The sequence below is a fragment of the Podarcis gaigeae genome, assembly GCF_964106915.1.
Source record: "Podarcis gaigeae genome assembly, chromosome: 10".
NCBI classification, from domain to species: Eukaryota; Metazoa; Chordata; class Lepidosauria; order Squamata; family Lacertidae; genus Podarcis; species Podarcis gaigeae.
In genome coordinates, this window is record NC_139686.1 from 30781467 (window position 1) to 30799690 (window position 18224).

At 41.3% G+C, this 18224-nt stretch overlaps 1 protein-coding gene across 1 annotated transcript in view; it reads left to right on the top strand.

Annotated features, from left to right (window-relative positions):
- The window catches only part of SGSM3 (small G protein signaling modulator 3), a 26422-nt gene continuing 8198 nt past the window's right edge, over positions 1–18224 (top strand). Inside the window, exons 1-11 of the mRNA XM_083701787.1 lie at positions 1–107; positions 6679–6780; positions 8358–8420; positions 9583–9668; positions 10882–10948; positions 11785–11993; positions 12095–12202; positions 13888–14031; positions 15929–16124; positions 16782–16927; positions 17485–17709. Of these exons, the coding sequence (XP_083557913.1) occupies positions 8414–8420; positions 9583–9668; positions 10882–10948; positions 11785–11993; positions 12095–12202; positions 13888–14031; positions 15929–16124; positions 16782–16927; positions 17485–17709 (1188 nt within the window). The 5' untranslated portion in view covers positions 1–107; positions 6679–6780; positions 8358–8413. The remainder of the gene's footprint in view (positions 108–6678; positions 6781–8357; positions 8421–9582; positions 9669–10881; positions 10949–11784; positions 11994–12094; positions 12203–13887; positions 14032–15928; positions 16125–16781; positions 16928–17484; positions 17710–18224) is intronic.

Genomic DNA, 18224 nt, shown 5'->3' on the forward strand with positions numbered 1-18224 from the left:
GGTCGTGGAGGGGCTTCGGTTGCTGCGCATGCGTCGTGGGTTCGGTAGGCGCTGACGGGAACTAGATGCGGGGAAGAAGTGGGGGAAGGCTGAAACCGTGGACGAAGGTGAGCGTTTGGAGTCCGTAAGGATGGGCGGGCGGGCGGGCAAGAGGGACGGGTTGCTGGTGGGTGGAGACAAGAGGGGAGCAGGCAAGGGGGTTCGCGTGGAGAGAGGAGGGGGAAGAAGCAGGCGGGGACCCCCGAGAACAGGCGTCCTGTTTGCGTGTGTGGACGGACGGAGTGGCTGAGGGTCAGCCCCCCCCCCCGCGTGGCCGACTGAGGGCCGGAGCCTTAAAAGAATTGCCCCTCCCCCCCAGCCCAGGTGAAGGCAGGTGGAAGAGAGGTGGCCATAAATCAGGTGGGGGGGGCGCTGACGGGTCACATGACGTAGATCTGGTTTGGGGAGACAGTTAGGGATCCCCGCACCTTTCGCCTTTCCTCCCCCCGCCTGCGAAATTAAGGTCTTGTCCCCGGGCTGGCCGTGAAGGAAACGCTGCCACTGTAAGTAGGAGAGACGCTGTTTCGTTGAAGCAAAGCAGTTATGCCTGATAGCAGACCATCTGGTCTAAATGGAAGCCGGCAGAAGGTGTCAGCGTTGTATCTGCTTCTTCCTCTTCCAAAACTCAACAGGCTAAGAAGGTGGTCACCAAGGTCTGGACTAGTTTATCCTTTATTGATGAGGCTCACATGTCTTGTCATGCCTTTGTGATGGCCAGCTAAAATTCACAAAGTAGCTTTTGCATCCTCCAGAAAAAGTGTTCTTCAGGCTAGCTTTTACCCAAAGTGGACAAGGAATACGGTGTGAGGGGGGTGGGGAAAACATGATTTTAAAAGCCCCCAAATCTGCAGTTTGTAAGATGGAGGGTCAGGAAGGGTTATGCATGTTTAATTAGATTAGAATGTGTTTTTCAGCTAGGACTTTCTAATCTAATTAAACTCTGAATAATGTTATTAAACTACAATGGATTTTGGATTCCCCCTCCGCAGATCAACAGAGCAATCCATAGGTAAGGGGGAGGAGACAGTTAAATGTATGACCAGCTATAAATAGGTAACCCAATTTTCCTACTATTGACTTCTTATGTTATCAGTGTATTATACATGCTTCACTTTTGCCCTTCTCCTTTAAATAAGTGTGTGCTAACTAGTTTGTATTATTGAGAATATTATGTAGAGAAGACTAGAGTGATATTTTGTATGGGATACCTTTAAACAGAAATGGATTTTTAGCATTTCATAAGGGAAATATCTGCTGTTGTAACAAGGGCACATGTAACCTAGAATAATTCTATTGCATTCACACATGTCCCACTTGATGGCACTGTCAGGTGTCGCTTGACATAGAACATCCTGTGCAGTGCTTTTCTCTTCCCTCTAATTATCTCTCCCCTGTTTCTGAAGCTTTTGTGTCCATCTATTAATACTTTCCTCTTCTAACATGTCTATATCCTATCCAATTTTCCTAGAAGGGTGTATGGAGAAACAAGGTTTCAATGAATACAACAGTCCATACAGCAAAATCTTCTATTCCTTTAGCACTGTACTGTGCACAGTGCTGTCCCAAATGCATATGCGGGTCAGTGTGTACTGGTGCTTTGAGGCAGGTTTTGTTTTGTCTTCCCCTCTCCCCACCAAATTCCTGTTTGTACATAACTACTTTGCTTGCCTAGGCTTTCCTCCCTTTTTGTGCCCTCCATTCACTATAATGACACTCTGGGACATCGCTAATCCTATTACAAGTATGTAGCTTGAGGTTTAGAACTTGCCAGAATTGTACCCACATTATGAATTCTAATCAGTCTACTGGAAGAAAAAAAATCCAGATCAAGGATATTGAATCTCAGAAGCTGTTGCTTCATCTGAGTTTCATTATCTTAAGTTACACTGATTACCTAAACTAATGCCAGGTGCTGTTGTAGATGGCAGTTTCATTTTATAAAAAGGGCATGCTCCTTTATCTGGAGTGATACCAGTATTTTTCAATATTTCATTGAAAGATTAATTGTTGTGCTTTGATGACTCACAGGACCACACTGCAGTTTTCTGACTCATTTCCCCCCTCAAAGCATTCATGATTAGATTTGTTTGTTTGTTTCCTTGCATGTTCCCTGTTCATTTTTTGTTTCCCTTTCTTTCAACTTTTCTAGTTCTCAGGCCTGTAATGTGATCTGTTTTCTCCTTTGAAGTAGCTGATTGCTTGCAAGTGACCAAATCATGTGATCTTTCGGTTCTAACAGACCGACCCTATGCCTGTTTATCCAGTAATAAGTCCTAGTGAGTTCAGCTGGACTTGCTGTTAAATTAACTGTATCATAACAGCTGTTCTTTATTTTGTGTGACTTACTTCCAAGTAAATGTTGACTTGTTATGCTACATGCAGTTAGGCTGCAGTCCTAATCCCACTTAAATGGGAGCATGCCCTACTAAATTCAATTGTACTTACTTCTGAGTAGACCTAGTTAGGTTTGGGACTAAGCTCATAGAACCCAATAGGATTTAATTTTGAGTAAGCATGCATGGAAGTGTTCTGTATTGATGTATTCCTTGCCTTAAAAGCCGCTTACGATAGAATCTAGTGTTGTGCACTCTCACAATGCAACTTGCCCTTCCTCTTTTCTCTACTGCGCCCCCTACACTAAACTGCTCTGGAGGGTTAGGGGATGCTCTTAAGCAGATTTGGAACTCATAGTGGACTGCAGGGGCAATGGGAGGAAGGGGAAGTGTCTCTTGGCACAAGTGAAGTTTGTTCCACTTGTACATGCACAGCATTGGGCTCAACTCTATGCCTTGGATAAGGGTTAATTTCAGGGGTTCCTAGAATTAGAATAAACAAAGGCTTTTATAAAAGTCCTTAAGAAAACTAGAGAAGTGAAAACGCATTGGAGTCCGAGGGACACAAACGTCTGAGTTTATGTGAGAAAGTTCTTCGTTCTTCTGAAGTGGTGTATTTTTGGTATTTCCAAAATACCAAGGGTAGTTGATTTTCAGCAATTGCTGTAGTTTCTTTTGATTACAGAATTACAACTTTCTGTTTAATTATCCCATGTTTTGCTTTGCAACAGTCTATTGTAGTGATGTGTGAGGCAATATATTATTGTCCAGGTAACAAGGCAAAAAGAAATGTAATGTTTGGGACTGAACATCCGTGAGTTGTGCCAAAAGTCTCTTTGCAGGAGTTAGGGATGTTTGACTTTCAGCATTTCTCACTTGGGGACATGTTACATGTGGGATTCTGTAGAGTTAAATATGAAAACATGTTCAGCAATCCACATTGGTTGTGTCCCTTTAAAACTTCATACAAAATCCCTTATGCACTGTAAGTAGCATATTGCTTTAATAAAGCCTCAGGAAAAAATATTCATTTAACAAATCAAACCACAACAGATGTTCTCCTGATCCTACCCTTGCCTCTCTTATCTGTTACTGCCCTGTTGCAGGTGTGTATGCTTTACCTAGAATTGGCATTAATTCTTCAAGTTAATATTTGATTTCTGAATGGGGCGGAGCTCTTGCTAGCTTCTACTAAACAATAGAGAAGTAGACATTCATGACAGATGGGATAAGAATAGGTATAAGGAGTGGCCTTAAACTTCCTTCAGTTGACATAGCCTTCCCTTTTTCACCATGCTACGTAGCTTGAGTTTTTACAAATTCCACGTGTCATGTTAAACAACTTTTATTGTTTGCATGGGCCCAGCTCACTCCAGGAAACACCTAAAGACTGAGGGCTATTAAAATGTTAATCTATAGTGAATCAGTTGTTTCCCTCTCATGTCTATATTTTACTTTATTTCTGTATTTATTGCTCTATTACTAATGTGTTTTATATGTTTGTCTTGGCCATTCTTTCACTAACATTTTTTGGTCACATTTACAAATGTTTGCAAGAATTTTGGATTCTGCTAATAAATTGTCAAGCATTGCTCTTTTAAAAAAATAAAATTTCTTCAATTCTTCAGCAAAATAACCTCTATAGTAAACTCCAAAACATATCTTATACATTCCTTGATAACTCCTGGAAGATATTTCCAATATATTGTATTACTTTGTCACCAAATATATAAGAAATCTGCTAGTATGCAGCGCTAATTTTGTTGCCTTCTAGGATCTCCCCTCCCGCATTCTGAAAGTGTAGCAAGAATGAAAGAACTTAATATTTGGTACTCTTTGCTTAAAATGTGTCTCGAAGTTCTCTTGATTGAAAGGTACTCATCACATGACAGGGCCTTGTTGGCAGTCTCTGTAGGCAGAGTACTTGCTGGAGCTCTGGTAATGCCACTTGTTATTCTTTGTTTAATAAGCAACGTTGGTTTACCTTGGGTTTACCTCTTGGTTAAATAATATGTTTATAGCAGTAGTGCAGACTAATTATGAGTTGCTCTGGGCTCTTGTTCACCTGAATAAAATGTCATTGCAGAAGTGCATTTAGGTATGTGATGGTGCTTAAATAAGTAGGAACACATTGGGTAATAAATAACCAACTAAGTCATATTTATGTAGACCTAAACTGAGTGATTATCACTAACATTGGATATCACCTGTTGACATTAATGTCCAGCCATGTGAAGGATTTTTAATGATATTTATCTTTGTAGAGAGTTGAGATAACATTAATGTTGTTCCTTTGTTTTTTCAGCTCTGAAAAGCAGCACTAAATATTTAATAGACTTATGAAAACCATCAATATTTTTTTTACAGGTAGAAGCTTAATAGAACAGCTCTGCTTGAGAAAGGAGTTTAGTTTAGTATAAGACTGACACCTTTGTTCTATAAACCCTAGATCTCTGGCTTGGTTCCCATAACATAGTGTCCTCCTTCCTTGCATCCCAATTTATGGCCCCTTTCTGGTCACCAGGTGTGATTCATCCACCCTCTTTTGCAACTTTCCTTTAGCAGTGCTGTGTTTGCCTGCATCTCTTCCTCTTTGTCAGGTCTTGAAAGCAGTTGCTAAGGAATGCTCCATAGCAACCAAAGGCAGGAAAAACCTGCCCACCTAGTTCAGTTTATTTAATATTCATCTATTTATGAATAAGTTTAGTGAGCTGTGCAGGGGTGGGAGGGAATAGGTAGGAGGAGTGGGCTGGTGATCACGCAACACATTAGACATGGCTGCCTATTATTTGAGAGGAGAAAGAAATTCTCACATAACTGCCTTTATTACCTTAGTCTGAAAAGGACCTTGGCAATATGACTTTCTCCAATACATATTGCCTTTCACATTCCATGTTGGAGTACTCTTGTCTGTGACAATGAATTTGTTAGCAATCCTAACCCCACAAACCTGGGAGTAAGCCTCATTGAATTCTGTAAGACTTACTTCTGAGTAGACATCTGAGTATTGTATCTATTTCGATACACTATCCTCTGCAAAAGTTACAGGGCAGTTTATAACAGGCAAATTGATAACGCAATGCATAAAATCCATAAAATAACACAATCCACATAAGCACATAACAAATCACTGTAGTGCAATTGCTAATAGCAGCAGCAATCAGGTCCTCCCCTCTTCAGGCACCTGCTTAAAAAGGTGCAGCTGAACTATCTGCCAAAGGTGAGGCCAAATGCACCTTGAAAGGGAGGGAGCTCAACATAAAAGGAGCTGCCACTGCAAATGCCTTTTTCCACATACCTCATCCTGAGAAGGGAGCACCAAGAGGACTCATCTGCTGATCTTGAAACATGGGGAAGCTATTATTCAAAGAAGGCATTCTTGCAGATATCTGTGTCCCAAGCTGTTTAGAGCTTGCCTGGTGCCCTCATTACATATCTTTAGGTGCCAGGCGAAAACATTTCTCTGTAACCAGGCTGTTGGCTGATTAACATTCCATGGCCTTTTAAATGTGTGTGTGGGATGGGGATTATGGATTTGTTGTTTGGTTTTTGTTTCATTACGTATTTTGCGCTCTCATTTTGATTTTCTATGCTATGATCTTCAGATGAAAGGCAGTAAACAAATTTTAGTAATAATGATGATAAGAGATCTTCATAGGAGTGAAAAAGTATATGAATTAGGACTGAGCCAAAAATTTCCACCCAACATTGGTTTAATTTTCTGCAGGTTTTTTAAAAAAACTTTTTAAATGATGTTTCTGACAGTCACCTCAAAACTTTAGATAGTTTTCTTCCATGTTCTAGATACTGCTCAGAAACCATGCAGGCAGCCCCAAAATGCAGCAGAGAAAGGGATTAGTAGAATGCTGCAAAATTGATTTATGGACATGATAGTCTAGGCAGCCTTGGAATACCATATTATTTATAATAATAATTTATGTAGTTCTTTGAACATATTGGGTGCTCTAGAATTTTTTTCTCATTCTTGCCTTGGAATAGTTCCTTGAGATTTCCTGGTATGAAAAATGGGAATCAAGCCCAAGAGTAACTAGGCCACCCTTAGTGACCAAGAGGTCTTCCAGTGTAGCAACATTTTGATATTGTATTCAAGTTGTGAGGAAATGCAACTTCTCAAGAAAGTTGTTTTCACTTCTTGCTGCTACTCAGAGTGAAAGTGACAGGTGAGAAAACTGTATTGAGAAAGTGTGTTCAAGTATTGAGAAACTTGAACAGGTTTTCAAATTTAGAAACAAAATAATTGTCACCGCTCATCTTTGTGAAGGTCTGTTTGACTTCTTTCTTGCAGTAGCCTCCAACGTGGAGTTTCTGAACCATTTCAATCCCGGCAATGTCTGCTTTTGCTTGGGAAAAGCAACAAGCAGTGAACCTCTGAGGCCTACTGTGTCAGGTTTGTATTTATATTTGATAGTAAACACCAGTAATGGGGAACTGTTGGCTCCCCAGGTGATGTAGGACTGCACCTCTCATAATTCCTAGTCATTGGTTGCAACTGTTGGGCGCTGAAGTCCAGCAGTGTATGGAGGGCCACAGGTTTCCACCCCTGGCATATACCAACTACTAGCTGTCAAGGGAAACCTGTGTAGGGGACATCATGTATTATTTTTACAGAGACAGTCAATGGTGTTAACATTTCTCTGGAAAGGTTGGAGTTGAAAATCTGAAGGCAGCTCTGTATCAGGGAATTTTTAATGTCTAATGTTTTACATTTTTTGTGTGCTGTAAGCCACCCAGAATGGCTGGGGAGACCCAGACAGATGGGCAGGATGATAGTATTGTTATTGTTGTTGTTGTTATTATTATTATTATTATTATAATTATTATTATTATTATTATTATTAAGAAATGGACATACAGTGTCATGGTGACTCCCTTAGCTAGACTTGTGTAGCTGAATCGTTAAATTAAATGCTACCATATCCTGCTTCTCGATACTTCCAACTTCATGCTTTAATTATAGGAAGCTATACTCCTTCTGTTACTTTTAATTTAAAGCTTAACATTTAGACCTGCCCCATAATGCTGGAAAACTACACCAGTGTCAGTTTAAGTGCTATGACAAACATAATGCAAGATCAGACATAATCTGTGCTAGGACAAACATATACATGTAGGCCCTGCTATCTGTACACTTGCTATCTTAAAATCACTTATCTGTATATAAAGAATTGTGCCCAAACTTCATTATATGCACTCCAGATTCAGATATCCGAACATTTGGCTTCCTTATTTCCTTGTTTGTGCTTTGCTGTCTGGAGGCAGCCTTTTCAGACAGAAACCATGGACAGAGGGAGATGGGAGCAGGAGAGATTGGATAAATTAGTTTGTTTTTATTTGTCTCTCTTTTGCTGATGGACTGCAGCCATTTCAGGAAGAAACCGTGGAGAGATGGGGGAAGGAGATCATAAACATCCTGCATTAGAAATATTTCCCCCCAAAAATTTAGGATTATAATTTGGAAGACAATTGGACTTTTTTATTTTAGTTTTTTTATTTGATTTGATATCTTAATTAGATGTTCTTATTGAAAAAATAATAAATGCTTTAAAAATATATATTCCCAAAAGAAATAATGTAAATCGTGGACTTGTTATGTGAATTCTCACCTAACAAACGGTTTCCCGGGAACACATTGCCTTTGATAAGTAGGGCCTGCATGTATATATTACACTAACCAAGATGCGAACGTGCCCAGGGTTATTCTGTAAAGATAGCTGAGCAGACATTTGAAGTCGAATACTTCATCTCCTACACTTGAATGGCTTCCTTTATGTGTTGATTCCTGACATAGAGTTACTCTTGGAACATAGAAATAAGTTTATTTGGTAAGGATTGATTTAACTAGTGTTGGCTCTGATTAGAGAGCAGCTAACTGTGAATCAACTATACTTGTTATGCATAGTTTGTTGGTCCCAATATTAATTGCTTTATTCTTTCTGTATTATGCCTGCATCTATGTTGTAACAGGGCAGTGACCTTCTGAAGAGTAGAATAGCCACCATTGCCCACGTTCCACTCCCACCATGTCAGGTAAGCCCTTAATCAATTATTAGTAATTTTGATACTTTATCAAAATCCTTCCAATTTTAAGAAAAGACCAAGCCAACCATACCAGTGTTGTTAACTTTATTCCAGTTAGCTACATGCATCATGTAGTGTTTTGAAACTTCAGAGAGTCAGGCTGCTCATCAGATCGGACACACAGAATCACAGACATCTTTTCATTTACTTTTCTCTAGCTCTCAGACAGAAAACTCAGTTAACACTACCATATTTACAAGAACAGAATATGTAAATCACTGGCTTGATCAGGATTTTTGAGTGGAAGGCCATTTTCTCCCACCTTTTCCTCCCCATTGCAGTCCCCTTTGCCCCCCAAAGCTGCTCAGGAGGAACGGAGTATGGGAGATTGCAGTAGATTGGGGAATGCGCAATGAGGAAGAAACTTGAATGTGTCAGTGGTTGGATTCTTGCAGTTTCTCCCCTCCCACTGTGTTCTGTACTCCCTCCTGTGCCATTCTGAAGTTATCCCTAACCCTTACAAGTAGCTTTTTGGGATGGGTCGGAAAATAAAGGGGAACAAAGGCCCCATAGTATAAATAGCTTTTCTGCTTGCAGAAAGTCTGGGTCTGAGTAAAAATCTCTAGCAAGGCCATGACTGGTTTACAATGCCCCTAACTAATACACTAGGAATACTTTCCTGGTTGCCAATAAAAGAAGGCAATAAGAAGCTGTGCTGAAATAAGTGTGTTTAGAATTTAGCACTTCAAAGGTTTGAGAAGAATTGGGCTTCACATGGTATATTCTGTTCCCCCACCCCTTCTAGAACAATAGTTATTCCCATGCTTGTGAAAAATGAATTTAATCCTATGTACATATCTGAGTTACTTGGGCTATCCTGCATAATTTAGTTGCTTTTCCATGTTTCCATATGTCCACAGTTTCCTTATGGTGATTTCTGGACTTTTAATAGCACAAAACTGGAGACAGAGTCTTGTGAAGTGTTTTAGGATTGGCTAATCATAGAAGAAGTGTGCATGCACACGAAAGCTCATACCAAGAACTGACTTAGTTGGTCTTTAAGGTGCTACTGGAAGGATTTTTTTTTTGTTTTAATCACAGAAGTGTTAGTGTGACTTTCCTGTCCCTTGTGTTCCATTGTTGTGTATGTTTGTAATGTTTTTACATATAGGAAGCTGTACCCCTACTGCTGGTGGGCCCTTCTCTGCTCTCACACCCAGCATATGGCCTCAGGAGATCTTGGCCAAATATGCCCAGGTACTACTATAAGACAAAGTGAAATAATAAATATTGCACCTAATTTCTCTTTCATTGTTGAATAGTAAACAGTAGTGTCATTATGAATGTTTGTATGTGTCTTCAAGTACCCTTCTAGGCATTTGTGGCAATTAATTGCTGGTTCAGCAGCTGCATTCATGCTAGCATGAATGGAGCTCTCAGGTAAATTAGCACTTCTGGCAAAATCTGATATAGAGCCTGACTCTAATAGTTTATTAGCTGGTGACCTAAACACAAATTATGTCTGATCTTGCATTATGTCTTACATTTGGGTAAAGAATCCAGGGTATAAAATACTTCTGATGGCTGTGTATACCCTTTTAAAAAGACTGGGTAGTGGAAGCCACGCTCTTGAGACCTTGCCAAAGGTTTCACACATAAATAGCCTATACATTTAATTAGAAGTGCATGTGCCTGGCACAACATATAAAATGAAAAATCAGCTGTGAAACATAGAGTCCATTGGGATAAAGGCTGCCAGTAAGGAACCCTTACACTGATAAAATAAATAAGACTCCAGCTGAGCAGCTGCTTGCATGATAGGCACTGTTATATGTACAACTGCTTGGTGATGCTCAAAACTCACATTCAAGGACAACAGGGTTAGGCTGACAAATGTTTTCTGGGGCCATCTGGATTAACAGCAATCCCCAGGTTGAATCAGGAATTCTGTGGTAGATCTTTACATCGAAAAGAAACTGGGACAGCTTTGGTACTAATCTTAGCATGTTAGACTTTGGGACAATATTGTGCTTAAGTGGTTTAAACAGTACAGAATTTGAAGTATTAATTGTGTCTAGACTAGTAGTTGTGACAAGCATTGCTAAGGATGCACACATGGAGAAGCATAAATGGGAGCAGTGTTTCCTGTGCATACAGTATATGTACACATAGAATAATATGTAGACTGAGCCAATGAGTGACCAAATCATCAGTCTGTAGGATTTTGATGCCTTTTAAATAATGAGAAGGGGTTAAGGTTGGGAGAAGCAAGGCAAAAAATCTCCAATGGAAATATCTTACCAACATGTTCTTCCTAGATTTACTGTGGAAGTTATTTATATAGGCTATAAGAGTACAGCACAAATGCATAGAGTGCTCCCATTTTTATTTTGGATGCCTGCAGTGTGTAAAAGTGTTGTACCACCTAGTGGCAAAGAATGGAAAGCAATTCTTTTCTTCGGTTTTCCAGAAAGAAGAATCTGTTGAACAGCCAGAGTTCCGGTATGATGAATTTGGTTTCCGAGTAGACAAAGAAGGCAAGGCCTTTTATTTTTGTGGTGTAACTTGTGACAAGCTCTCCCTGGGGCTCTGCTTCGGAAGTCACTTATTCCCAGCAGTCCCTTTCCAACTCTTGATTCTGGTGGTGCTTTGAAAGCAGTTGACCTCTAAAGAAATTAACTTCAGGCTTTACTAACATGATAACATTCTTGGTAACATGTCATTTAGGAACAGTGCACATGTATGTAAACAGCAGGTTTTCCTTCTTGAAAAGACATGGAGGTGACAACTAGGATAGGATCAGGGTGTTGCTCGTATGTATTTTAAAGCTGCAATCCATCTACATGTTTGTCTGGGCTCACGTTCTTGAAACCAGCGGAGTCTGAAACCCTGGACAGCTGCTGGAGGCCGCCCAGAGTGACTGGGGAAGCACAGCTAGATGGGCGGGGTATAAATAATAAAATTATTATTTGTGTACATTGTTTTCAGAAGATTTAGTGGTATAGAAATCTATATGCAAATAATAACTATTAGAACAGCTAGCCACTTTAGGCATTTCATATGAGCCAGAATACAAATGTTCAAATGGAAAAGAAAACACCTTCATCTTCCTGTTTGAATTTCAACTGGCTGGTGCCCATATACCTCATAAGGGACTGTCAGAGTGGATTTTTCAACATCACCAACGGTGGCGGTCTGTGCATGCTTTGGGATCAGAATTGGAACTTGGTTATACACTTGCCCAAGCATGCACAACTGAATTCTTGACTCTAGATTGTAAAGTCCAGCTTTTCAAGGAATTATTATTTTTCCGATGTAGAAGGCTACTTGCTACTTTTTCCCCCACACCTAAAGCTGGTGTTCTTTGCTACAGATGGCGCGGAGCCAAACTCCAGCAAGCTCTTGGGGATCCCACTGGTTGAAGAGCCACAGCACAGGCTGAAATGGCAGGCCCACTTGGAATTCACACACAACCATGACGTGGGGGACCTCACCTGGGACAAGATAGAAGTCACACTTGCACGTTCCGATAAGCTGCGATCGTTGGTGTTGGCTGGCATTCCTCATAGCATGAGGCCACAGGTGAGGCATTCCTGGTTAATCATGAAGGGGAGGAGAGCTTGCTGGTGAGGTTTCCTGTCTTAATCATAAAACCCTTTTTTTCCTTCCTTCATTTCACCCAGCTGTGGATGAGACTGTCAGGTGCTCTGCAGAAGAAGCGAAATTCAGAAATGTCATATCGGGAAATTGTGAAAAACAGCTCCAATGATGAAACCATTGCTGCCAAACAAGTGGGTACTTTGCCATGGGTTAGTTCTTGGGGCTCAAGAAAGGGCACTCTATCAGGTGGGTGGAAGAAAGGGAAGATTAAGAGCAGCGATTGAGAGAAGGAGGGGGTTACCCACTCAGTTTCTCAGAGTTGGTAGTTCTCTTCTAGTGCTGAAAATGAGCTTAGAGGGATTGGCTCACAGCGTTCCTCCTGATATTAGCCAAGAAAGGATTTACTACCACACATCACCTCTGTGGATTTAAGGTTTATGTAGAACAAAGGGGGGGGGGTGTTGCACACTTGCTGCCATCATGCTAAAAGGAAAAGAATAAAATCTTCAATTGTTAGAAGGTAGGAAGTTTTGAGGTCTAGGTACAGAACTTTGTAAGCATCTCTCTCAGCCAGCACAAATCTTCTTGCCACTCAGCAGCAGCCAATTACCCTTTAGGTGTAGAGTGTGCATAAAATATCTTCTGTTGATGTACTAACATGTATTCATGAGGCACTTTGCTTAGACTCTTGTTGTTGGATATAAATACTGAACAAAATGTGAAGAACTAGTCTGGAGATCACTATACAAGGTTGTGTGTCTTAAGCTCTAAATAGCACCACTGAGTCCTAACTTTTAATCCTCAGACTCTTAGAGCAGATCCACACCATACATTTAAAGTACATCCAACACGCATTTAATACACATGACTTTCCCCAAAGAATCCTGCGAAGTGTAGTTTCCCCCTCATAGAGGCACAATTTCCAGCATCCTTAACAAACTATAGTTCCCATGAATATTTGGGGAAAGCCATGTGTTTTAAACGTGCATTAGATGTGCTTTAAATATATGCGGTACATCTGCCCTTAGATTAATGTGATTCTCAGCCCATTAAGGACAAACACCAACAACCTAATGAAGGGGACAGGACTTTGTAAAACTAGTAGGGAAGACGAAGCAACTTTATAAATAAAGCAAAATGGGAGATGCCATGTATAGTGCTGTGAGTGCCTTCTTCAGATCAAATACCTATTGCAAGGTGCATAAAGTTGAGCCTTCCTTCCCCCCATTGTAACTAATCTGTCACCAGTCGTTGGAAGGTGACAGGTAGGCAGGAAGAGAAAGAATCACAAAGTAGTGGCATCCAAGACAGCCTTTGGAACTGGGCAAGGCTTCTGAAGCAAAAGTCAACCGTTAAAGCAGGCTTTGGTAGCCTGGTGCCGTCCAGATGTTTTGGACTGCAACTCCTATCATCTCTGGCTATTCTGTTGGGAGCCATCAGGAGAGCGCCAGGTTGAGGAAGCCTGCTAATAGGCCCTCTCACAATGGCACCATTGATACTGTTTGTGGCAGTCAGGGTCTCAACCAGGCTGCTTGTGGGGGGACTGCTAGAATGTGCATTGGCACATAAAACTCAGAACTATTTGGTACATTTTTATCTTGAGTGTGCAGTAAGAGATGTGCTGCTTACTCACTCACTTTGAGCAGTTCACTTCAGGTTGCAGATGAGGCATTATACTGAATGGATGGAAGTTTGCATGTGCTGTGTGAGGCTTCCATTCTGAGGTGAAATGGCAGCCTCAGACTACAGGCCTACATTGTGGGGGTACAAAGAATGTAAGGACAGCCCAGGGGACTAGAGAAAGAAAAAAGAAGATGGGGAGGATAATTGCTAACTGAGTCTAGAATGCTAATCTGTGATACTTGATTTCTGTTAGATTGAGAAAGATTTGCTCCGCACCATGCCCAGCAATGCCTGCTTTTCCAACATGAATAGTATTGGAGTGCCGCGGCTACGCAGAATTCTCCGGGGACTGGCATGGCTGTATCCCGAAATAGGCTATTGTCAAGGCACTGGCATGGTAAATAAACCTCTCCTATTGTGGTTATATGTGAGTTGTTATTGTTTCCCTTGGGAATCTGCTCACAGCAGGTGAGAGGAATTCACAGGTACAGGTGTACAGGCAGCAACATACTTTTTTTTTATCCAGTAGAAATAATAAAATAAGTTTACTGCAGAGGTGATGGCACCACTAAACATAATATATTACTCCTGCCAGGAGTAGCATGGCCATGGTGAGTATTTGCTAACACCCAGCTGTAAGCCATAAAGTAGCCTGTTTCAGGTATAGCCACTGTAACTTGAAGAACCTCCACATCCTCAGAAACAGCCACCAAGAATTGGAAGTAGGGAAATGGAGATTCCTACAGTCATCTGTGCAGTTAGATGTCCTATATGTTTCAGCAGGGGGAATGAAGAATTGTTATTACCACATAGGTGCCATTTTCAGCAACTTCCCTTTTGCCCATGTAATATTCACTGCAGCTCAAGGTCTTTGTGATGGGGAGAAATGAAGGCCGTTTCAGTGGCAGGGCTCACCAAAGACTCTGGAGCTACCTCTGTATGACTAGCAAAGTTATTAGCACCATATGTTAGAATCAAAGTTACTTTATGAACTTATGCTACATTGCTCCCTATTCATAACTCTGTTTAGAATTTATTTAAATCATATGTAAGCCAGCCTGCAGCACAAGCTCCCAACTTGGCTCACATTGAGAGAGTGGCCCACAGTTATGCAATGGAAAACTAGCAGACAATCAGTCTACAGATATTAACCCTTTAGGAAGTGCAAGTAAGGGTGAACTGGAGGCGGTATCACTCTGTACACCTGAGGACATCCATTCCAACAAGCTAGACATATCAAAAGGAGCAGACTGCTCTACAGAATTACCAGGCCCAAGGGTAATTTAATTCTGGGGGTGCATCATTGCCCGCCTGACAAAAGTGCTCTGGTTGTTTATGAGTTGGAGAATTAAATCAAAAGCTGCATCCAGTGAGGAAATGTAGTTACGAGTGACTTCAGTTATCCTCGCATAGATTGAATCTGTGTGTGTTCCCGTAACAACAAAAAAGTACAATTACTAGATTGGCTAAATGACTGTACCTTAGAGCTGACGGTCATGGAGATGACCCTGCACTTAATTTTAAGTAGTATTCAGGGCCTGTTGTGACATATAAGTGTCGTTAAACTGCACTATAAAATTCAGCATATATATTCGGATGGACAATCCCCAAAAAAGTTTAGTACAGTCATGTTTGATTTCGTAGAGGAAACTTGGGGGCGGGGGAAATAAGACTTCCTTCAGAAAATGGAAGTTGCGTATAAATAAGAACAAAATAAGCACAAACTTAGAAAAAGAAACAATAAGGGCAGCATTCCCTTCTGGTCAACCTTCCAGAGGTGAGATGCCAGTAGTGGACAACCAACTGTGCAGAGCAATGAATGTGCACTGTGGCTTGTGTGGTAAGCTACTTCCTAGACACACCCCTCTCTACCCAGGCAGGCAAGTATCATAGTTCAAGGACACATTCCAACCAAGCGAAGGGACTTGAGGAGGATGTGAAGCAGGTCTGGTAGGGATGTGGTCTGGGGACTGGAGGGCCACAAGGATCCTTCTCCCTCTTATAGAAGAACTTTGGCAATTAAGCAGTATATTAAGCGCTCAAATAAAGAAGTCTTCCTGGAGTCACAAAGGTTTCCTTTATCCCATTATTATCCTTTTACTAAAACTATGAGGCTGCTTTGCATGAAAACATTATAGTATTGCTCATTTGGCCCAAAGGTTCATCATCTAATATCCTGTTCTCACCATGGCTAATTACTTTCTATCCCTAAAATTCTGCTCTTGTGAGGGAGGGCACCAGTGGGCTGTTACAGATGCTTTTCAGCTTATCTCCATGTTTTCCTCTTCTGCTAGGTAGTTGCTTCCTTACTTCTTTTCTTGGAAGAGGAAGATGCCTTCTGGATGATGTGTGCTATCATTGAGGACCTGGTGCCGGCCTCCTACTTCAACACTACTCTGATGGGCGTCCAGACTGACCAGCGCGTCTTGCGGCATCTCATTGTGCAGTACTTGCCACAGCTGGACAAACTTCTCCAGGAGCATGACATTGGTGAGAGCCTCCCTTGGTCAGCTGAAGGTTTTGAGCTTCAGGGTCCAACTCTCTTCTGTGAGCCACACTGTGCATGTGGCTGCTAAGGGAATTTAGTAGTGCAAATGAGTCAAACATGCTTTTGAGCATGAGTCACTTTAGCTTGGTATTTGGGTTGAAATGGAAGGAGAAATATGCTTGTGTGCACAATAATCTCTTGTGCTATTTGAAAATTCTTGTTTTAAGCAGAAATATTATCAGTGGCCTCATTTGCTTGTTATTTGCTTGTTAAGCTATAGTTAATGGCTTGCTGTGAATGTGCCTATTTGGGCCACTTTTCCTGCATGCCAGTAGCAATCAAACAACAGTCCTTTGCTTAGTATTCTGTCTGAACTAGGAACTAGGTTGTTTTGCTCCAAGCAAACCACAATCTGTAGGCAAGTTTAGTCCTTGGTTTACTGATCATTGTTTATTTGGCTCTGGCTTGACATAGTGAAAAGGACTGAGAAGGGAGCTGTATTTGCCTGCACTGACATGGGTAGATTATTTGGAATAGATGTGAGTGTTCTCTGTTTTATGTTGGAAGTGGAAAGGCAGGAGGGCAGGAGTAGGATGGATTCTTCCTCGTGTGACTGGTAAACTAGAATGATACACCTTCTTTACTGTCTCCATTCACAGAGCTCTCCTTGATCACCCTGCACTGGTTCCTCACATCATTTGCTAGTGTTGTGCATATCAAGCTGTTGCTACGAATTTGGGACCTCTTTTTCTACCAGGGCTCCATAGTTCTCTTCCAGGTCACACTGGGCATGCTCAGCATGAAGGTAAGCAACACTCCTCCGCTTTCCCCTCAGGAATGAGTTTTTATATACAGGGACCGCTCTCCCGATTCCCCACCCCCATCTTAGGTATTTGGGGAATCCTTTATGAGAGGCGGTCTGTGTGTGTAAGGAAAGAAAAACAAAAAATGCCATATATCGTTCTTTTGAAATCTGGGTGTGCAGTAGCTCCTTTTGCCACCCGCTGTTGCCTGTGCTGCTTTTTTGTCTTCTGAATAATGCCAGCAAACTAGCATATAGACTGGGATTGTTGACAATGATCTGTTTCAAGAAACACTTTGAGAAATAACCTCTGCTCTTCTGGTTCTGTGTTGGGCAAATTGATGTGTAGCTGAAATTCAGTGTAGCATTAAAGAATTCCTTTATAGGAAAATAATTGGGTGCAAAGGGAGATTAATGGAAGCATGCATTAATTGTTGTCCTGCATTCACCATGCAAACTTTTATCATGGGAATAGAGTTAGATGCAGATAATGGGGCTGTGAGAATTGCAAGGGTATTCCAGAGCATAACACGCAGAATGCCTTGTTCCTGTTAATGCAGGAAGATGAGTTGATTCAGTCAGAGAACTCTGCCTCCATCTTCAACACACTCTCGGACATCCCCTCTCAAATTGAAGATCCAGATGTGCTCCTGCAGGAAGCCATGCGTGTCGCTGGTTCCCTGACGGACGTGGCAGTGGAGACTCAGCGGTGCAAGCACCTAGCTTACCTCATTGCGGACCAAGGGCAGCTGCTCAATGCAGGCGCTTCTGTCAACTTATCAAAGGTTTGTTTCTAAAGCTCTTGGGAATCACAAGTTAAAAAATATTTCCTTTCTCAGGCTTGGCTTCTGTTGCTTTTGTTGTTCATAGGTAGTGGTAGTGATGTTGAGTCAGTCTTGGATGTATTATTGAAGACGTGCTGCCAAACTTCCCATACTTCCTGCTACATCCAGTATAGCTTTTCTGGTCACCCATACTTCTCTTTTTCTATTCCCCTTGGGCTGGCATGTTGTATGAGGGGGAGGTTGTTGCTGTTTGTATCTTTATTTTAGATCTTGTTGTTTATGTGGAAATTGTTCCATTTGGTTGCGTATTCTTTGATGTTTTATTTATTGTTTATGACTACTTTCATTATGTTGCAGTTATGTATTATTTTGTGTTGTAAGCTGCCTTGAGCATGATTTGAACTGTGGAAAGGTGGCATACAAATAAAAATATGTACGTACGTACGTATGTATGTATGTATGTATGTATGTATGTTTGATGTAAGTGACCCACAAGATCTGTTTTACCATACTGA